The sequence below is a fragment of the Pagrus pagrus genome, assembly GCF_965226575.1.
Source record: "Pagrus pagrus genome assembly, chromosome: 9".
Lineage (NCBI taxonomy): Eukaryota > Metazoa > Chordata > Actinopteri > Spariformes > Sparidae > Pagrus > Pagrus pagrus.
Genome location: NC_140193.1, coordinates 34,439,454 through 34,461,274, shown reverse-complemented (window position 1 = coordinate 34,461,274; position 21,821 = coordinate 34,439,454). Strand labels below are relative to the sequence as shown.

General features: G+C 39.9%; 1 protein-coding gene across 6 annotated transcripts in view; it reads right to left on the bottom strand.

Moving 5' to 3' along the window:
• ubxn4 (UBX domain protein 4) overlaps positions 1–21,821 on the bottom strand; it is a 206,345-nt gene that overhangs the window by 65,565 nt on the left and 118,959 nt on the right. For all 6 annotated transcript variants that reach the window (XR_014623289.1, XM_084362255.1, XM_084362253.1 and 3 more), the window contains one exon: positions 1,262–1,364. Coding sequence is in view for 5 of the 6 variants with exons in the window: in XM_084362255.1 (XP_084218381.1) it covers positions 1,262–1,364 (103 nt within the window). In the remaining variant the exon portion in view is untranslated. The remainder of the gene's footprint in view (positions 1–1,261; positions 1,365–21,821) is intronic.

Below are 21,821 nucleotides of genomic sequence, written 5' to 3'. Positions count from 1 at the left end.
AGGACAACAGTTCAGGTGTGTTAACAGATAAAACTTGATGGGATAAAAGGCATGATCTGATGTCCTTGATTTTGGTTCTGAAGTGGTCTGCAAAGTTCTCACAAAGATCATCTGTGGGTGTCTTAAAAAACTTAAAACAACCGGGGGTTGTTTTTATTGTTGGTGATGAGTTGAGAGAAATGGGAAATTTGTGCCTTTTTGACTGCATTATTGTAGGTTTTGAGTTGTTGCCGTAAAATTTCATAATGAACTGTCAATTTACTTTTTCTCCATCTTCTCTCAGCACTCCTGCATTTCCTTTTCAGTTCATTGATTTCGTCGTTTTTTCTCCATGGGGGTGTAGGTTTTTTTTTTATTGTTTTTGTTAAAAGTGGAGCTACTGAATCCAGAGTTGACTTCAGTCTACTGTTAAAATTATCAACGATAAAATCACAAGGTGCAGGTAAAATTTCAGCAGGAGTGCTCTGTAAAATCTCCATGAAATTTGCAGCCACTTCAGAAGTTAGATCACGCCTCCTCACTGTTCTCACCGGGGCCTCCTCTTGGTTAAAACTGGTGATGTTAAAAAATACACAGTAGTGGTCAGACACAGCCAGGTCGACAACAGAGGACACACCGATGGACAGGCCATGGGAAATGACCAGGTCCAGGGTGTGTCCTCTGTTGTGAGTTGGCTGTGTGACGTGGATACTTGGATACTTTCTAAAATGAGACTACTTTTTACTGGTTTGCAGCCTTACCAACCCTGGCTTTAATAAACTTTAAACAAGGCTTAAGGTTTGCACAATCCACTTGATCCTAGCTTCCTCAAATGGTGGGAGTAGATGAAGATGTTTGTGTTAGTTATAGCAGACAACAACAGAGAAATTGAGGTGCTTTGTTTGTACCTTCCTCATGTTTGTGATAAAAATGTTGGGTGAGCAATGAATACAGTAGTTACCTGGATGTAACTTCTGTAAGTTCTATGAGTGTGTCTTAAGCCCTTTAACTGCATGTTATCGTAGCCACACTAAAGCACAGCATTTTATATGCTTACATTTTAATCAAGGTAATGGAGGTACTGGAAAATCCATGTCATAGCAGAATGTGACACTAGTGACAGTGATGAAGCTGATATTTATCAGTATCCTGGGGTTCACCTCTAAGATTGTGTAGTTTTAAGAATTGGTTTCCTCTAAAGAGGTTATCATTTAAAAAAATAATAATCTTACATGCCAAAAACTGGGAGAGCAGTGACATGGAATATAGTTGTCAGACAAACCTGAACAGCAAAGTGCCGAGCCTCTTGCAGTTTGCTCTGTGGGTGGAACTGGTTGGTGAAGGATGAGCCGTCAGGGAGGCGGAACTGTATCCTTGCTTTGGTACTGACCACACACACACACACACACACACACACACACACACACACACAGACACAGACACACAAGTTAATATACACATTTCACATAAGCAGGTTTATGGACAGAGAACTATTGATCTAATGATTTCTTTTTTTTCACTCTGGATAAGCATCATTCATATACTTGTTATACTAGCTGGAGTACACCTTTATCAATAATTATTCGTTTTTACAACACTCTAAAGGCATTCTAAATTGCGTTTGAGACCATATGATCCAAAAACTGTGTGGAAAATACATGCTTTACAGCAGACATTTGGTGTTGCTTGAGCTGGGAAAGTTCACATGAATGAAGGATTCCTCCCCATTTAAGTGTGACTCATAGCTAGTCCAGTGAGCCAGCATGCCCTGGAACTGGCTCAATTGAATGAAATTCAGCAATTATTTATTAGTGTGCCCACCTTTATTGATGTGCACTCTTACACTCCTGAATATACAATATACAGTGCATTAAGAAAGTATTCTGACTCACAGTTTTTTTCACATTTTGTTATGTTGCAGCCTTATGCTAAAATGATGATGTTGTTTCGAATAAAGAACAAGAGGTGACAGGACAAGAAAGAGGCAATATTCCAGGCAATATAGACAGAGGCTACAAACACAAAAGACTTTAGTTTTAGCTGCTTTTGATAATCTAATTGATCAGGGAAAATCCTGAGCTCAAGTGCTGACATGCTTACACTTACAGTCGTGATCAAAAGTTTGCATACACTTAAAATTCCTAAAGTAAAGGAAATGCATATCATGGCAGTCTTCAGTTCCTATGATTTCCGCAGCTCTCATTTTGTCTGTGATGGAATGAGTAGAACACATACTACTTTGTCACAAAATTCATTCATTCATTCACATTCATGAAGTTTGGATAAAATCTGAATTTATCCTTGGTAAAATGTGGCCAAAGAAAGTTGTGTCAATCAAATGGATTTGTAGCATAGCCTCTTCATTTCTTTTGAGTGACAGTAAGAAAATATTCTTCAGGCAGCATATGGACAAAGAAAGAGGTCTTGTTTAGTGGAAGGAGAATTTACTTTGACCGTGACTTAACTACTGAAGTGAAACCAGTGAGAACCCACTATAGATCGATGAGGGACCAGCTCAGGAAGGACAATCTCAGATCATACTGTACTTAATTCAAAGCTTTCAATAAGAATGGGACATCAACAATCAACGACCACCCAAAGAAGGTGTCCAGGGTCCTGGAAGACATGGGAATGAGGAGCACAAATGTCTAGTCACAAGAAGGACAGCGAGCAGGCTCTGTAGCGGTGGTGGAGTGGACGACTATACTATATTAACATAGAAGTCTGAGGAGAAGTGAGGCAGGACCCAGGCCTACAGGCACTAATAACTGTCCAAGGGATGGAAAATATGAACTAAAGTTTTGTGAGTGGTTTTCCTCTGAAATGGCAGTATCTCTATGTTCAAATTATGTTGAAAACTAGGAACTTAAGGGGGAAGAGAGGGAAAAGAAAAACTAGCGACAGAGGAAATACAAATGACTTAATACAATTAAGCCTTTTTTATTTGGTTGGATATTTTCGTTTAAGCGTACTGTAATATTTCATGCAATGAAAACAAAAGGAAAGAAGAGGGAAAGAATGATTTCATTGTCTTTATATTGACTTTTTTTTTTTAAATGTTCTTTTTTTTTTTTTTTTTTTTCATACACAAACAACAAATCCAAGGGCTAGCCTCTCAAGACTGTTAAAATGAAAAAATAAATCAATAACTAGATGAATCAAGAGTGAATGACAGAGTCAAATAAAGTCTGACCTTATTGGCTTCATGTACACCATCCATTTAGACCAGATCTGGTTTTCTTTTTTGCACGCTGAGGGAAAATGTCAACTTTTTCATGATCTAAATCTTGTGTATGATGTCCATCCAGCCCTCAATGGGGGGTGGATCTTCTTTTAACCATTTTCTCATGATGGATTTCTTGAATGCCGCCAATAGCATACCAAGTAGCTTTCTGTTATTGAAATTCCAATTTCCGAACAATATATCACCCAAATACAGAGTTTCACATTTGAAGGGGATGTTTACTCCAAATATGTTATTTATATGTTCATGAATCTCTTCCCAATATGTTCTAATAACCTGGCAACTCCAGAATAAATAAAAGTGATTCGCTCCATTGGTCCCACAGAGTCTCCAGCAAGCATTGCCACCACCTTGATGTCGTTTCTGGATGGGTGTAACAAAAAATCTCACAATATTTTTCCAGGAAAACTCTCGCTATATGTTCGATTCTGTTGAGATCCACTATAGCTGGCATATTTTCTCCCAACTCTCTGTAGAAATCATTACATTTCCTTCTTTTTAATAATAGGTAGTTAAACCTTTTGAGGTCCATTCCTTAAATCTGCTGTCATTTTCATTTGCTGCAAAATCCGAATCATAGGTACAGCACCTCAGTAGTTTAGATGCATCCCCTTTTCTGCAAACTTGAACTATTTCCTGCCAGGATTTCAGAAGAGTGTACAGCATGGGATCTTCTGAAACTCGTCAGTTCACCTTGCAAGTTATCTGCTAAAAGGGATGTTATTGGTATTCCTTTTAGCTTCATGCCCTCTATTTCCTTCCATCCCGCAGTGTATGTTGGTGAATATAGTCAAACTACTGGTCTCAGCTGAGCTGCGTAATAATATTCTTGTAGGCAGGGAAGGCCCATTCTGCCCTTTTCTTTTCTTAATTGCAGAGTTTTATATTTAATCCTGGTCTTTTTTCCTTGCCGTATGTATCTTAATAATAACCTGTCCCAGTCTAAAAATTGTTTAGGTGGCATTTTAACTGGCAGACACTGAAAAAGGTAAAGCATTCGTGGAAGAACATTAATTTTAATTAAGTCAATCCTGGAGCTTAAACTCAAAAAGGGGACAACATTCCATCTTTGCATGTCTGATTTTATCCTTGAATTTAGAAAGGTCCATAGTTTAAATTGAACATTTTTGAATAGTCCTTTGGCAATGTGACTCCCAGATATATTATATCTTCTGCATCCCAATTCTATTTATACAGTTTCCTAATCTCAGTCGGTGGGTCATAGTTAAGTGCCATTACTTGGGTCTTATTTATGTTAATTTTGTATCCAGATAGTACACCACATTCCTTTAGCATTTTCATCAATTTTGGGAGTGTCTGCGTATTTTGTGATAAAATTATCAATAAATCATTCGCAAACAGGGCCATTTTTTGTTCTCCAATGGCATTGTTACCCCTATTATATCAGACCTCTGCCTGATCCACTGGTTCAGGGGTTCTATAAACAGGGCAAAGAGGAGTGGCGATGCGCAACACCCTTGTTTTGTTCCTCTTTCCAGAATGAATGAGTTAGTAAGGTCACAGTTAATTTTAATTCTGGCTATTGGTTTATCGTAGAGTGCTACAAATGTTTTAATCATGGTCGCATACAGCCACATTTTAATAATACTTTATATAGAAAAGACCATCTCATTGAGTCAACACTTTCTCGCCGTCTAAACTTATTATAAGCGTCTCCAGTTTTGGTTGTGTAACTTGTCTCATAACGTGTATTGTTTTCCTGATGTTGTCTTGGGTCTGTCTATGTTTAATGAAACCCATCTGCTCTGTATGTTTTAGTTCTGGTAAGATCAGTTCCAATCTTTTAGATAATATAGAGGCAGTAGGCGATTTGAGGGGGGATGAGGGGGGATGCCGTCCCCCTTGTTAGCAAAATTACCAAAAAGCATCCCCCTTGTTAACCTGCCATCACTCTCCATCCCCTAGTAGCAGATAGTGTGTTACAAATCACAAGTGGCCGCAATCAGCTCCGGTGCACAGTGGAGTCATGCTGTGCACGGCTGCTTTGCGTTCCAACTGCCTGGTCTATTTTGACGGATGCCGCAACAAGCTGCAAAGAGCAGATCACGCCGGCAGGAAGTCAAGAGACACAGGAACGGCATAGAGCATCCGGTCAATTTTCAAAATAAAACACCCTGTGCAGACTCCCGATTGTATAAAAATGAAAAATGACCAGATCAACAAAATCTGAGCAAGTCAACAAAATTGGGCAGACAAAAGGCTCAGCTTCTGAAACGCTCCCACTGGGGTTCTCTCAAATGATTTTCACAGAGAACACAGACTTGTTCTTTATTCATAGACTCCACTCCCTTTGCTGGTTATATCAGGGGTGCAAATATTTCATGTTTATTTTCAGTAATGTTCAAGTTTTTTCAGAGATTAGTTTTTTCTGACAGTTTAATATCAAGCTTATGCTTTGTTTATGTTATGTTGGTGATTGTCATTTTTGTGCTAGTTTATAGTTTAACCATTAGTGAGGTAGCTGTTACATTTCCTGACACCAGCTGTTTTATCCCCGTTGAAGCGCACTCTGCTGGACAAACTATGTCATTATACGAATTTTAAATTACCCCAAACATGTTTTTCTCCATTATAGTTTTTAAATATAAGGTTTTCATATTGGTGCATATCGGCGAAAAAAATCGGCCTACCAATAAATCAGTCGGGCTCTACTATTTTGCACAATGTTCATTGTGTGTCCTTCAAGGAATTTAGATGGTAAAAAATTCCAAGGGGTCATGTAACTTAAAATTACCCTGCTTGTAGTGTATTGGGAGAAACATGAGAAAACCCTGCCTGAATAAACTCAGTCCACTGCATACAATTTAAAGGTGTATTTACTCATATCCCACTGGATAAAATGGAATTGTTGACTTAGAAATGTCAGTTATGGGTAAAGCGTCCTGCAACATTGTCCTTTGGGTACATAGGTGTGTCAGGGCAGGGTGGTGCTCCCATTGGGCCATCCCCCCTGTTAAAAATTAACAAATCACCTACTGTATAGAGGTGAACAGTTAATAATCAATATTTAAAACACTTACAAGACGATAGATCCCACATTCTAATTTATCCTTCCCCTCCTTAGGAATGATGGAAATTATTGCGTCTCTCTAGGAGGAGGGGGGGTCTTTTTCTTTTCAAGAACCCAGTTAAGCGTTTTCAATAGTGTTGGAACTAATTGGTTCTGCATTACTTTATTCCATTCTGAGGTGAAACCATCTGTCACTGGAGATTCCCGCCCCCTTTAGTCTCCCAATTGCTGATTGCAGCTCTTCTACTGTTAGTTTAGATATTAATTTATCATTTTGCTCGTTCATGACCTTCAGTAAGTATAACAAAGATAAAAAGGTGTCAATCTGGTAGTCATCACTCATTTCTGAATGTTCTTTTTGGATTTTATTTAATTTGTCTTCCAAGTTTTTTGAGTTTTTATTGTCTAGTTTTCTTTTCGTAAGAGGAAATGGCTATTATTTTGCCTCTAATCACGGCCTTCAGTGCATCCAAGAGCACAGATGGTGTCACCTCTTCATTATCATTGTGTTCCTAGTACGATTTAATTTCAATTTTCAGTTTTTCATTGGTAGCTGGATTATTTAAAATGTTTGAGTTCAACCTCCAGAGAGCAGTTTAATTTAGCATGTTCAAAGTCATCTAGGTGAGTTTCCTGTAGGTATGCTATTTGGATTTTATCTTTCTTTAGTTTTGATAAAATTTTTCCCTTCTTAATTGGGTTGAGTACCCCATTTATATTAAGTGAAACCATTTTTATAGGTCTATTTTGCATCTAAGTGACTCCCAGCTCCAGCTGCATACTTGAACTTGGTAAGTTCCCCCCTCCCCTCTAGAACCAACAAGGAGTGAACAAATCAATAAAGAACAAACATCACACTAAATGACATACACCATATTTAACATAAATAGTCCGTGTGACAAAAAAGCACAACAAAAAAGTCAAGCTAAGGGTACGGTCAGATCTCGTGAAGGCTCTATGTAGGGGTCTGTCAGCCTGACCCTGTTGCGCCTAATGTAAAGTCTCCAAGGGGAAACCTTTCTCCTGTGTCCAGTGAAAGGGGCCCTTAGCGATGGCGGCAGCACAGCAAAAGAAATGCCGACCCCAAACAAACCTTTTTATAGTCTAGTGAGTTTCTACCAATATTTATAGTTGTGTTACTGTTAGTGTTATAGTGCCAGTGTTATTCTGGTAACTCACCATTCCTCAGGCACATTCGTGCCGAACTCAAAGAGAGGTGGAAAAAATAAAGGATGTAAAGCACAACAAAAAAGTAAAGCTAAGGGTACGGTCAGATCTCCTGAAGACTCTGAGTTTTTTCCTTGTAGTTTGAGTTTTGATTTTTTTGCTCGCCTTTCCCCTCTCGTATAGGTCAGCCACCGTAACTGCTCCATCATTGTCTCCGGAGCTCTGATGGTTTTCACTGTGTAGCCTCTGCTTGCCAGGTCCTCAGTTGCATCCTCTATTGTATCGTAGATTTTGGTTCCGTCTTTGTGTCTCACCCGTTGCCTGGCCGGGAAGAGAGTCTGGAATTGAAATAAGTTTTCTTTCAGGACCTTACAGACCTCTGCATATTCTGTTCATTTTTTGAGGATGAAAGGATGGTAGTCATGGTCCAGGTTTACGTGGTTATTGCCAGGTGAATCCCTTTCCCTGCCATGCCTTGCAGAGTAGTGGAGTTCGTTTTGAAGCTTGAAAACTTTACTATGATGTAGCGTGGTGGCGCGTCCTCTGGTGGTTGTGGCCCCACTGAACGGTGCGCTCTGTCGGTTAGTCCAAGCCCCTCACTCAGTAAATTTTCCACAAATGTAACCATCATTGGTGACTCCTTCTCTGCACCTTCTGGCACCCCATAAATCCTCATGTTCTCACGTCTGGAGCGATTCTCCAAGTCTATTAGTTTATTCTCTAGCTTCACATCTACGTCATGAATTCTTCCACGTTTTGAATCCTCTCCTCTGCTTTCTCGATTCGCCCCTCCGCTTCATCCAATCTGGTGTTCGCCTTCAAAATTTCTTCTTTGATTGTCCCCAATTGTTCTTTGGTTTCTTGGTAAAACCCTCTTAATTCTTGCAGAATAAGCTCCAAATCAGCCATTATTAATTACTCTGGTTCGGTACTGCAATCCTGGAGGTGGTCCGACCAGAAGTCCTCTAATATCGACTTTCATTTGATTTATTTTTTCCTCCCCATTAGTTTCACATGTTGAAACTTTACAGTATAGGTTAATGTTTGAACATTAATGTGTTTGACAACTAAGTTCTATAAAAAGGATATGAGGAGTTAAAATGGAGAGCTGCGAACATTACCCAGACTTATTTTGGGAAAGATAAGGTATCTTTTCCATGTATGAGGAATGCATGGAGTTAGTTGGCTACCCAAGCTTTAAGGTAGCCAACCAGGAAGTCACTTTTTGGTTTTATTATGTATTTAGTTTGGGTTTGTTTGTCTTCACTACCTATGTCGATTATATCCCAACTGCACTCCTTGAAGCAATATGTAGCATAAAACAAACATATTTACTAAGTGACAGGGTGGTAAACATCCAGGATCATACATATACCTAGTACAGAATAATAGGTCATTATTATGAGCAACCCACATATTGTTTTGTTAAATGTTAATAGCCTCAATAACTGTATTAAGTTGAAAAAGTTTTTCAACAATTAAAGACAGAAAAGGGAGGAATTATGTGACTCCTAGAGACATACTTGACACAAGAAGAACACAGAAAGCTAAATAAAATAACAAATGCACAAGTATTTCCATCCTCATTTGGCTCAGCAAAATCCATATTTCTTTTGAAAAAGAAAATTGTATACAAGATAAAAAAGGACTTTTTGTTTTAATTGTGGAAACAATGGAGACAACTAAAATGAATATTTACTATCCTCCAGACATTGGGCCTGAATTCATGATTCAATTGATAGAGGTAATGATGACACATTGGAAAGGAATAATTATTATTGGTGGAGATTTTAATTTGGTCCTTACCCCTAATATGGACTCAACATCTGGAACACATAAGGCAGAAAAAACAGCAACATTACGGAGGAGAACATGGGCAGAAATAGGATCACTGGATGAATGGAGAACATTATACCCTACAACTAAAGATTGTACATATTACTCAAGTTTAGGACATCACTGACACCAATCTTACACAGAGTGTATGACGATGCATTAGATGGGGGAACCTGGGCACCAACCTGGAACTCATTAGTTACTGTAATTGTAATCATCCCTAAAGAAGGCAAGGAGTGTTCATCTCTTATAAATATACAGCAGAGAGAAAAGAGAAATAACATCAAATATAATTAAAGCTGCAAGCAGCGATGAACGGGCCCTCGCCCCACGTACGTCAGGCCATGCGCCCGGATGTGTGCTCACCCGTTGCCTGTGAAAATGTCCTACCTAAATGAGATACGTGTCACACAAAACACAACAGTGACATCTTCAGTGACTTCCTGTGTCCAGTGGGTGGCGCTATAGATACAACACAGTATTGATGCAGAGACGTAGTCAGGGTGAGCCCTTCTACATGTGTGAGCAATTTGATGCAGATGGGCAATTGTATGTTGAAGTTATACAGACTTCCTCCGTGATGGCAGGATCGAAATTGACCTCACTGCCACGCCCACCAGGCACAACGCAGGCTGTTGAAGGTAATAAGATGCTGCTGAGTGAATGTGAAGTCTGTGGTGTTAAATCTGTAGGACGAGTTAGTTAAAGAAATTGGGTTGGTACAGAATGGGAAAAGCCATAATGGGGTCATCGAAATTAACCGCACCTCCACGCCCACCAGGAATAACGTAGGCGAAAGCTTTTGACAACTTTTCATCATCAAGGTATGAGGATGATACTTAGTGACTGTGAAGTCTGTGGCATGAAATCTGTAGGACAAGTTAAATAAAATACGAGGCATAGAAATGGGTACCTACAAAATGGGAAAAGCCATAAGGGGGTCATCGAAATTGAATGCACTGCCACGCCCACTAGTTATAATGGAGGCAAAGCTTTTGACAACATATCATCTTCAAGGTCTGAAGATGATACTCTATAAACTTTCATTGTTACGCAGATGATACCCAGTTATACCTATCAATAAAGCCAGATGAAACTAATCAGCTTACTAAACTCCATGCATGTCTCAAGGACATTTAGACCTGGATGACCTGCAATTTTCTGCTGTTAAATTCAGATAAAACCAAAATTATAGTACTTGGTCCTAAACACCTTAGAGATGCATTATCTGTTGATATAGCTAGTTTGGATGGCATTAACTTGGCCTCCAGCACCACCGTCAGGAATCTGGGAGTTATCTTTGATCAAGATATGTCCTTCAACTCCCACATAAAACAAATTTCAAGGTCTGCATTTTTTCATCTACGTAACATTGCAGAAATCAGGCCCATCCTGTCTCAAAAAGACGCAGAAAAGCTAGTCCATGCATTTGTTACTTCCAGGCTGGACTATTGTAATTCTCTATTATCAGGCTGCCCTAACAAGTCTCTAAAGAGTCTCCGGCTGGTCCAGAATGCTGCAGCACGTGTACTGACAGGAACTAAGAAAAGAGATCATATTACTCCTGTATTGGCCTCTCTGCACTGGCTCCCTGTAAAATCAAGAATAGAGTTTAAAATTCTTCTCCTCACTTACAAAGCTGTTAATGGTCAGGCACCATCATATCTCCAGGAGCTCTTACTACCCTATCACCCAACTAGAGCATTACGCTCCCAGAACGCAGGATTACTTGTAGTTCCTAAAGTCTCCAAAAGCAGAATGGGAGCCAGAGCCTTCAGTTATCAAGCTCCTCTTCTGTGGAACCATCTTCCTGTTTTGGTCCGGGAGGCGGACACCCTCTCTACCTTTAAGAGTAGACTTAAGACCTTCCTTTTCGATAGAGCTTATAGTTAGGGCTGGCCCAGGCCTGTCTTGGACCAGCTCTTAGTTATGCTGCTATAGGCCCAGTCCGGGGGACAAATGACACACTGAGCTTCTCTCTCCTCCGCTCCTCTCCATCTGTATACATTATGCCTGTATACATGCCCCATCTCTGCATGTCACTGACTTCACTTCTTCCCCGGAGTCCTTGTGCTTTCTAGTCCTACAGGCTCCCATGGATCCTGGCCACGCCCGGGTCGTGGATCGTGGATGCGCCTACTGCTATGGCCCTGCCTGATCGTGGATGCGCCTACTGCCATGGCCCTGCCTGATCGTGGATGCGCCTACTGCCATGGCCCTGCCTGACACCCACCACTACTGTTGCTAATATTAGTCATATCTCTGTTACATACGTTCCACTACTGTTATTGTAATGCATTACTACATACTATCCTTACCGTTAACCACTGCTACTGTTATCACTAGTAATCACATTTCCATGTGCATTTCATTATTATTGCTGTAATACCTCTTTATGTACTTTCATTCCTGTCAACCATCCATTATAATTGTATACATTGTGATCTTGTTGATCTGCTCTGTACATGCGACATCTATTGCACGTCTGTCTGTCCTGGGAGAGGGATGCCTCCTCTGTGGCTCTTCCTGAGGTTTCTTCCGCATTTTTTTTTCCCTGTTAAAAGGGCTTTTTTTTGGGGCAAGTTTTTCCTCACTCGAATCAAGGGTCGAAGGACAGAGGGTGTCGTCTCTGTACAGATTGTAAAGCCCTCTGAGGCAAACTGTGATTTGTGAATTTGGGCTATACAAATAAAATTTGATTTGATTAAGTGACTGTGAAGTCTGTGGTGTTAAATCTGTAGGACAAGTTAAATAAAGTACGAGGCATGGAAATGGAGTTTAAATGGGTGAAGATGGCGGCGAGGTGTCAACTTTGAACCAAAATGGCCAACTTCCCATAAGACTGAGGGTATATGTCCAAGAGGGTTTTTTGTGCGTCTGGTCATGATACTTATGCGCACCAAATTTCGTTGATGTGTTTGCTTGTAGGAGGCGGGGCTTCAAGTTTGAAATATTCCAGGGGGCACTATGGAGCCATCTTTTCACGCACCCAGTATTGATGCATAGACTTATTCAGGGCGAACCCCTCTACATGTGTAACCAATTTGGTGTAGATGGGAACTTGTATGTTGAAGTTATAAGGACTTCCTGTTTTATGACGAGGGATCGAAATTGACCGCACTGTCACGCCCACCAGGAATAACGTAGGCGAAAGCTTTTGACAACTTTTCATCATCAAGGTAGGGTGAGACTTAGTGACTGTGAAGACTGTGGCGTTAAATCTGTAGATATCTGAATCTGTAAATAAAGTACGAGGCCAGAAATGGGTAAAAATGGCCGCTTTGAACCAAAATGGCCAACTTCCTGTTGGACTGAGGGAATGGGTCCAAGAGGGTTTTTTGTTTGTCTAGTCATGATACATATGCGTACCGACTTTCGTTCATGTAGGTCAGGGGTGGGGAACCTCCGGCCTCCGGGCCATATACGGCCCGCAAGACTGTTTGGTCCGGCCCGCGAGGCAATCCATAAGTACACCCACAAACAATTAATTCAGTAAAAATTATTTCAAATGTGCAATTAAATGCCCCCGGGGTTGGTGTCTGTCTTTTTGGGCCATGAGCAAGGTCATTGAACACAACATCAGCGTAACTGTCATCGCGTCATGTCCTCAGTGATTGACAGGTGACAACAACATAGGACAACAACGTGAGGAGACGGAACATGGAGCTAAAAAAAGAGAAGTTGATGCGGAGTGTCGCTCTTTCCAGGACAAATGGACTTATGAATTCTTTTTTGTGGAAGTAAGAGGCAAGCCCGTGTGCCTGGTGTTAGGGGACGCGCTAGCTGTAATGAGTAAGGCAAACCTTGAGCGTCGTTACAGCGCGAAACATGCTAAACTGGATGACCTGAAAGGACATGAGCAGTGGATAAAGTTGTAGCTCTCCGACAAAAGTTTGAGAGGCCAGCAAGCAGCTTGATCCGAACCGCGGGCAGACCAGGACAACGTGACAAAGGCTAGCTTCGTGGTCAGTAGCTAATTTAGTAATAATCAGACAGATTATAATAGACAGATCTGAGTTGTCTCATATAAGGGTAAGCCTTATATGAGACAACTCAGATCTGTCATTTTTGAGTGCTTTAAAGTTGATATATGAGATTTTAGGTTGCTGTTTTTTTTTTTTAATTTCCCATCAGAATGCTCTGAAATGATTTGAGGTGCATTATAAGGTTGTCTACTATCAATCTGAGGTGAAGTTGTTCAGTGGAAACAGGGAGTTTTCTTTCAATAGTATACTGAATTCAGGGGGAATATAAGTCAGACCTGTCATTTTCGAGTGATTTAAAGCTGATATATGACATTTTAGAGGGCTGAATTTTTTTAATTTCATGATTTGAGGTACATTATAAAGTTATCTACTGCTTAAACTACTAAACATCAGTGAATATAAAACCAACAGGAACAGATTATTAAAAAAATAATTGGATTAAAACAATAAGATACACCGAGATGGATCAAATTGGCTAAAACACTAATTAATGGTCATGATATTTATGCTATTGCAATTAAGTTAAAAAGGCCATAAAAATATGTTGTGAGCTGCTTACCTTAAAAAAAAAAAAATCATGGCCCCTGAGGGATGGTATGAAAATTGAAATGGCCCTCGACAGGAAAAAGGTTCCCCACCCCTGATGTAGGTGCATGTAGGAGGAGGGGCTGAGGGTTCCCTGGCCACACCCACACCCAATCACGTTGGATTCTAATAGCGGCACACACATGTGACATATGTTCCGAGTTTGGTGAGTTTTGGGGTATGTTCAGGCCTCCAAATATGCGATACCATGGGCAGAAGAATAATAATAAACAATCCTTACAGATGCAATAGGACCTTCGCAGGTTTCCTGCTTGGGCCCTAATAAGTACAGACTAGTGTGGCTTTGTGTCCAACAGGTATTTAGCTGACAATACAAGGCGTACATTGAATGTAATTGACCACTATCAAAAAGATAAAAAAGATTTGCTTCAGTTAACAATCGATGCAGAAGCATTCAATTTGAGTATGCTGGTGATGGGTATAATGGTTACAACTAATGTACAAAAACCCTGTAACACAAGTAAAATTCAATGGCACTCTATCAAGACGACTGAAAATGCACAAGGGAACCACACAGGGAGATCCACTGTCCTGTCTGATTTTTATTATCTGCATGGAACCCTTGATTGAGGCAGTAAGACAGCAGAACCCCATTAAAGGGTTTATAGTTAGAGAAGAGGAACACAAGTTAGTTAGTTAGAGGACCTGAGAGGGTCATCAGAGTTTCCCTCCCCTCTGTCCAAGAACTCTTCCTAAGCCGCTGCAGGAGCAGCGCACTGAACATTGTCAGGGACCCCTCCCACATTCTTTGAACTGCTCCCATCAGGATAATGGTTCCGGAGTCAAAAAGGCTGAACAAACAGACTAATCAACAGCTTCCTTCCACAAGCTGTTAGACTGCTGAACTGCTGATCTGGAGCATGCACACTACTGCACTTCATGAGCTTTAGCCTTTTAGTTTTAAATTATTATAGTAATATATTGTGTGTATTTATTGTGTTCGTGTTATGGGATCACAGAGAAATATTGAATATTTCCCTGTACTACTGTGTGGCCAAAGTGGGTTTATCTTTTATCCATTGAAACAGAACACATCTCCTCGCCAAAAGGAGAAGTTTACCCATTAATGTCAGCTGTCCTGCAGATAATAAGAGCTGCCCCATGGGTATATTCAGAAGGAATAAGACTGGTTCCAGTTTTACTGTTTTGTGGAAGATTGAGCTGAGCTCCTTAGTGATATTTTTCCAATATCTGGCTATTAAAGGGCACTGCCAAATACAGTGATAGTATGTCCCTACCTCTTTTTTACACTTCATACATAAGGGGGAAATCTGGGGATTAATTTTGTTTATAAAGTGAGGGGTGCATTGTAGTCTGTGTAATATCCTATACTGGCGTTCTCTGAGTCTATTACAAGTAAAGATTTTCTTTACAGATTCAAAGGCGTCTGACCATGCATTGGCATCAAGGTCGACCTCCAGGTCCCTTCCCCATGACTCGATATACCTGCTGGCAATGACAGGATTAACAGAATATAGTTTTGCATAAATCAGGAAAATACATTTTCTACTGTTCATGGCAGTTAAATTAAAAATTAAGAAGGAAGCTATCAACTGGGCTAACTATTGGTTGGTCTGTTGGGAATATAAGATTAGTTTAGACAAAGCGTCTCACCTGCAGAAAACCAAAAAAGTGATTGTGTGGTATTCTGTATTTAGTCTGAAGCTGTGTGAATGATGTAAAATTACCATTTTCCAGCCAGCTATAAATCTCAGGTCCCTTGAGTACCAGTCACCGAAAATACTTTTCGCTTCACCAGGAGGAAAGGCTTTATTTTGAGTTAAAGGTTGTAAAGCTGATGAGAAACCTCCCCTGCCAGTATGCTTAGCGACATCACACCAGATCTTAAATGACTAAGCACGATGACATTATCTTTAACCTCAGCAGGGAGTTTACTCATTTCAGTTAAAATAAAGCAGAGAGGGGAGAAAGGGGCACAACACCAAGCATCCATGTGTATCTCCTGATGAATAAAATGTTTGATCCAGCCTGATATTATCCTAGCATGACAAGCCCAATTATAATAAAGAAAATTGGGAAGAGCCTGACCCCCCTCATCTATTGGTAATTGTAGAGTCTTCATTTTTAGTCTAGGTTTCTTTCCATGCCATATAAAATTTGAGAGAAATCTTTCGATATCTAAATTAATTCTCCTAGTAATCTTAAGTGGCAACATTTGCATTGGGTATAATATTCTGGGGAGCACATTCATTTTTATTAGGCTAATCCTACCCATCCATGACAGAGGGAGATCGAACCATCTGTTAAGATCACTTTTAACTGCTGCCAGGGTTGGTGTTAAGTTTAGTTTATACATCTCTTAAATATTTGCTGATACTCTGATACCCAGGTAAGAAAAGCCCGAAGGTGACCATTTGAAAGGGAAATTAACCAGGGTTGCCTGGTCCCCAAAGTCGCCCAATGGCAAGGCTTCCGACTTGCTATAATTAATTTTGTACCCTGAAATCTGACCAAACTGACTAATGATTGATAACAAGATAGGAATAGAACTCTCTGGGTTAGTAATAAACAGCAAAATGTCATCAGCATAGAGTGAAATTCTATATTCATTGTCTCCCATTAAAACCCCAGACATACCATGGTGGCTCCTAATAGTTTCGGCCAATGGCTCCAGTGCAAGTGCAAATAATAGTGGTGAGAGGGGGCAGCCTTGTCGTGTACCTCAACTCAAGGCAAAAACATCAGACATAGACCCATTTACTAGAACTCTAGCAGTAGGAGATCTATATAGAAGTTTAATCCATTCAATAAAACTCGAGCCCAAGCCAAATCTATAGAGAACATCAAAAAGATACTCCACTACTACTCTACTCTACTCTACGCGATAAAACACTTTTTCAGCATCTAATGAAACGGCAAGGACCTTTTTCTTTGTACTATATGAAAATTGTATTACATTCAGCAGCCTGCGAACATTGGAATAAAAATATCTATTTTTAACAAACCCTGTCTGGTCTGGCTTAACTAAAACAGGTAGCACCTCCTCCAATCTTCTAGCCAGGAGTTTTGACAGTAACTTGCAGTCAACCCCAAGTAAGCTTATCGGTCTGTAAGAAGCACACTGATCAGAGGGCTTACCTTTCTTTAATATCAGAGAGATGTGGGCCAGATTTAGAGTTGGTGGGAGCGTGCCTCTTTCAAAAGATTCGATAAACATGTTGGTCAGAGGTCCTACCACCAACTTTGCCATCTTCTTATAAAATTCGGGGCCAAACCCGTCAGGGCCAGGAGCTTTCCCACTCTGTAAAGATTTGATGGTCTCCAGGACTTCCTGTGCTGTAATTGGTCTACACAGATCATTTTTACATTCTTCGGATAATGTGGGAAGGTTTATTCTATCAAGGAAAAGTTTCCTTTGCTCTGAAGTGTTTTGGCACTCTGAAGAGTATAGTTCCTGATAAAAATCCTTCATTATTTTACATATAGTTTTAGTTTCAAAGTGTTCTGTGCCAGTTCTGTCCCTAAGTTATGGAATTGCATAAAGCCCTGTACGGCCCCTGGCCACTAGGTTTATTACCAGATTCAAATAATCTATGAATAGCAAAGAATATTGCTGATTCTGCTTTTTGGTTTAGCAGCTGATCAAGAGCAGATTGTGCCACTTCTAATCTTTTAAAAACAGATATTGAGGAGGTAACTTTAAACTCTCCATCTAGTGCTGTAATTTGCTGTTCGAGTTCCATTTGTTTTGCTAATGTACTTTTTTTTCTTTGCAGCTGTGTACGATATTATGGCACCCCTCAGGAAGGCTTTACCTGTTTCCCATGAGGTTGAAGCAGACGTCAGGCGTATCGTTTGTAGAAGTAAAAAGTTCCCTTTGTGATTCTAAATATGTTAAAAATGTAGGATTGCTAAGGAGACATGGATTTAGACGCCAGTGTCTGGATGTGGGGTCAAAATAAGGTGGAAGAAGATCAATAGTGACTGATGAATGGTCTGAAAGGGTACATGTGTTAATAGAGCAAGTGTTGGTCCTGTCTAGAGCTAATCTTGAAACAAATATATAATTAATTCTTGAAAATGAATGATGAGGACGGGAGAAAAAAGTAAAATCTTTCCCTTGTGTGTTAATAATCCTCCATGCATCAAACAGACTGAGATCAGAACAGAGCTCTCTTGTGGCTCTAGCCATCTTGGAGAGAGGTAGGGCACTAGGTGGGCTATGATCCATCCCTGGGGCCAAAACACAATTAAAATCCCCTTCAATTATTACTAGTGAAGGACAAATAGAAGAGATATCGGCCAATAACTGAGAGTAAAAAGAGCTGTCAAAAGTGTTGGGGGCATAGATGCTTCATCTAAGAATATGTTCACCATACAGACACCCAGTAATGACCACAAACCTTCCCTCTGTGTCGCGTATGACTTTATCTAGTTTAAATGCCACATGTTTATTGATAAGTATTGCTACCCCCCTACTCTTAGAGTTAAAAGAAGAATAGTATATTTGACCAACCCAATCACGTTTTAATTTTAAGTGTTCGAGATCAGTGAGGTGGATCTCTTGTAATAATGCCACTTGTATGTTAGCATAGAGAGAGCATAGAGAGTATTTTACGTCTCTTCACCACGTGATTGATACCTTTGACGTTCAGTGTAATGATTTTTATGTTACTCAAAGTGTAGATTACTTGTCTGTGATAAAGGAAAATGATCCGATTCAAACAGGTATAGCCCATGACAAGAACAATGCAAATCACAACTGTTTGGCAAATAAACTGTGCTGATATAAACATCTCCTACACATGGGGGGAACAAGAACGTTCCCCATGCTCACAAAAAAAAATACAAATATGAAAATAGTATAAGAGCATGAGAATTCAGGAAAAAAACAAAACAACAAGAGCTACCCAATGGGTAGTATTATAGGAGTACGTGCTGTTAAAAGGAGCATTCACTTCGGGAGAATAAAACCAAAACAACTTCCATATCTCACCCCCGCTCCCATAACATAAAATTATTGACAAGCATGTCGATATCCTGGTATTCTAAATGAATTTAACATTATCCTTCCTCTGCTAACACATCAACCTAATATATCAGACATGATTGTAACTGCAACATGGTGTATAAGACACTTAACTGAGCCAATTCAGATATGAAACCTTTTATAGTAATATACAGACTGAGCGTGCTGTTTCTTTCTTATATCACACTGATATTCTGTTAAACAGAATAGGCCACCTCAGTATCAATACGATAAAACGTACTCAGTCCCTAATGGTGTGTGGTCATGTCATCCCACAGTAGACAAGTAACAGTCCAGAGCCATCCTTCGGAGTATTCCAGTTTATTAAGAAAGTTCTCTGCATCTTTCTGCGTTTCGAACCTGTCAGTGCTGGCCCTGACCAATTTGGTGCCCTAGGCAAAATTTTGGCTGGTGCCCCCTTGCATCGCAGTCAATTTTACAATTAATTTTCATACACTCACACAGAAACTACATGTATGTATTCAAGATTTTATTTCTTTTATGTCAAAAATATCACACCAAATAAAAACTTTAGAAAGAAACAAGCAATAAATTAAAAATACAATATAAATAAGGTTTTGCACAAACATATTAAAGAATATTCTATTTACATACAAAATAAAAACAGTCTTTATTCTTTGGGAGGAAACCTTTTGCAGCAGAAGCAGTGCAAGCTATCATTCTTTTTTGAGTACATCAGCCAGCTTCTTTTGATTTCTTCCCCACTGACTAATAGGGGTGGGGGAAAAAATAGATTCACATAAGAATCGCGATTCTAATCATCCACGATTCTGAATCAATTCATAAACTTCAAAAATCGATTTTTATTTTTATTTATTTATTTATTTTTTTATATTTTGAAAAATCACACAAAACACCAATTTGTGTTATTTGTGTACAGTTTATTTTTGTAACTTCTGGGAGAAAAAGGCAGCTGGCCTAAGCTTTTATTTAGGCAATTCTATTTATGCAAGTTATTTCTTATACAGTAAGTAAGTTTTTATTTGTTTAGCATGAATAAATGTTACCTTTTTTTTAATGTTTGCCTTTGTGTGATTACATCATTAGAATCAGTTTGTTTAAAAATCACATTATCTTAAACAAACTGTATTGTTTTGATGCCATAATTTGCCTTAACACACTATGCACTGTATCAATTTTTGAATCGAGAATCGGTTGAATCGAGAATCGGTTGAACCGAGAATCGATTCTGAATCGAATCGTGACCCTAAGAATCGGAATCGATCGAATCGCGAGACACCCAAAGATTCACACCTCTACTGACTAAGACTCTGGTAAAAAAGTCATGTGGACACTTTGTCCCATCTTTGTTTTGGGAAATGTGTAACTGTTTTTTATTTGAAATGGCCCTCTGTGAACTAACTCTCTTCTTACTTTGTCAGTTTGAAGAGATGGCCAGTCAGCAGGGTCTATTGGTGCAGCCTTTAGTCCTGATGCTGTGTCACTCTGGTGTGCTGAGGTAGAGGACAGGAGCACCTGATGCTATGTCACTGGCAGTGGTGGTGAAATATTTTAAAAGTGTATCTGAAGAGAGAAGAGAAGTATATGTGACCACTGGATGTTACATTTTAATACAAAACAGATGCTTGGTGTGTGCTATACATGAGACTAATATAGACTAATAATGAAAATACGATGAGATTCATTCAACTATATCGTCATTGCAACGCAATTCAGTCTAACCAGAGTGCAAAAAGCAGTAAAGTGCAGTGAAATTTATACATATATGACCCTTTCCAAAATTAGAATATCATGGAAAAGTTAATTTATTTCAATAATTCCATTCAAAAAGTTAAACTTTCATAGATTACAGATTCAGGGACCACAATTTAAACGATTTCAAGTTTTTATGTGTTTATCTGTACATAATTTGGGCTTCCAGCTCATAAAATCCACGAAAACAGGGATTCAAAAAATTAGAATACTGTGAAGAAATCACCATTTACTTTTTTGCAGAAAAAAAAGACAGAAATTAGGATCACATCAAATCAATCAAAATATGGTACTTTCAAAACGATATGTCAATCTTCAATACTTGGTTGGGAATCCCTTTGCCTTAATCACGGCCTCGATGCGCTGTTGCATTGAGTCAATCAGCCTGTGGCATTGCCTGGGAGTTATGGAAGCCCAGATTTCCTTGATGCTTGCTGTCAGGTGCTTCTTCTTTGTTTTTGGGTCTGGTGCCCCTCATTTTCCTCTTGATAATACCCCATAGATTCTCAATGGGGTTTAGGTCCGGCGAGTTGGCTGGCTAGTCAAGCACTGTGATGGCATGGGCATCAAACCAGGTTTTGGTGCTTCTGGCGGTATGGGCAGGGGCCAGGTCCTGCTGGAAGATGAAATCTGCCTCTCCATACAGATCCTCAACAGAAGGAATCATGAAGTCCTCTAAAACATTCTGGTAGACTGTTGCGGTGACCTTGGATTTAAGACAGCAGAGTTTACCAACACCTGCACCGAACATTGCACCCCAAATCATGACTGACTGTGGAAATTTCACACTGGACCTCAAGCAGCTTGGGTTCTGTTCCTCACCCGTCTTCCTCCAAACCCTTGGACCTTGATTCCCGAATGAAAGGCACACTTTACTTTCATCGGAAAAGAGGACCTTGGACCACTGGCCAACAGTCCAGTCCTTCTTCTCCTTGGCCCAGTTGAGACGCTTTCTACATTGGCTCAGGCTCAGAAGTGGCTTGACCCGAGGAACCCGACAGTTGTAGCCCATCTCCCAGATGCGTCTGAATGTGGTGGTTTTTGAAGCTGTGACTCCCGCCTCATTCCACTCTTTCTGGATCTCTGCCAGATTCTTGAATCTTCTCTGATTGATAATCCGCTGAAGCCCACGGTCATCTCTTCTGCTGGTGCATCTTCTCCTGCCACATTTTGCCCTTCCACTAGACTTTCCATTGATATGCTTGGACACAGCACTCTGTGAACAGCCAGCATCCTTAGCTATAAACT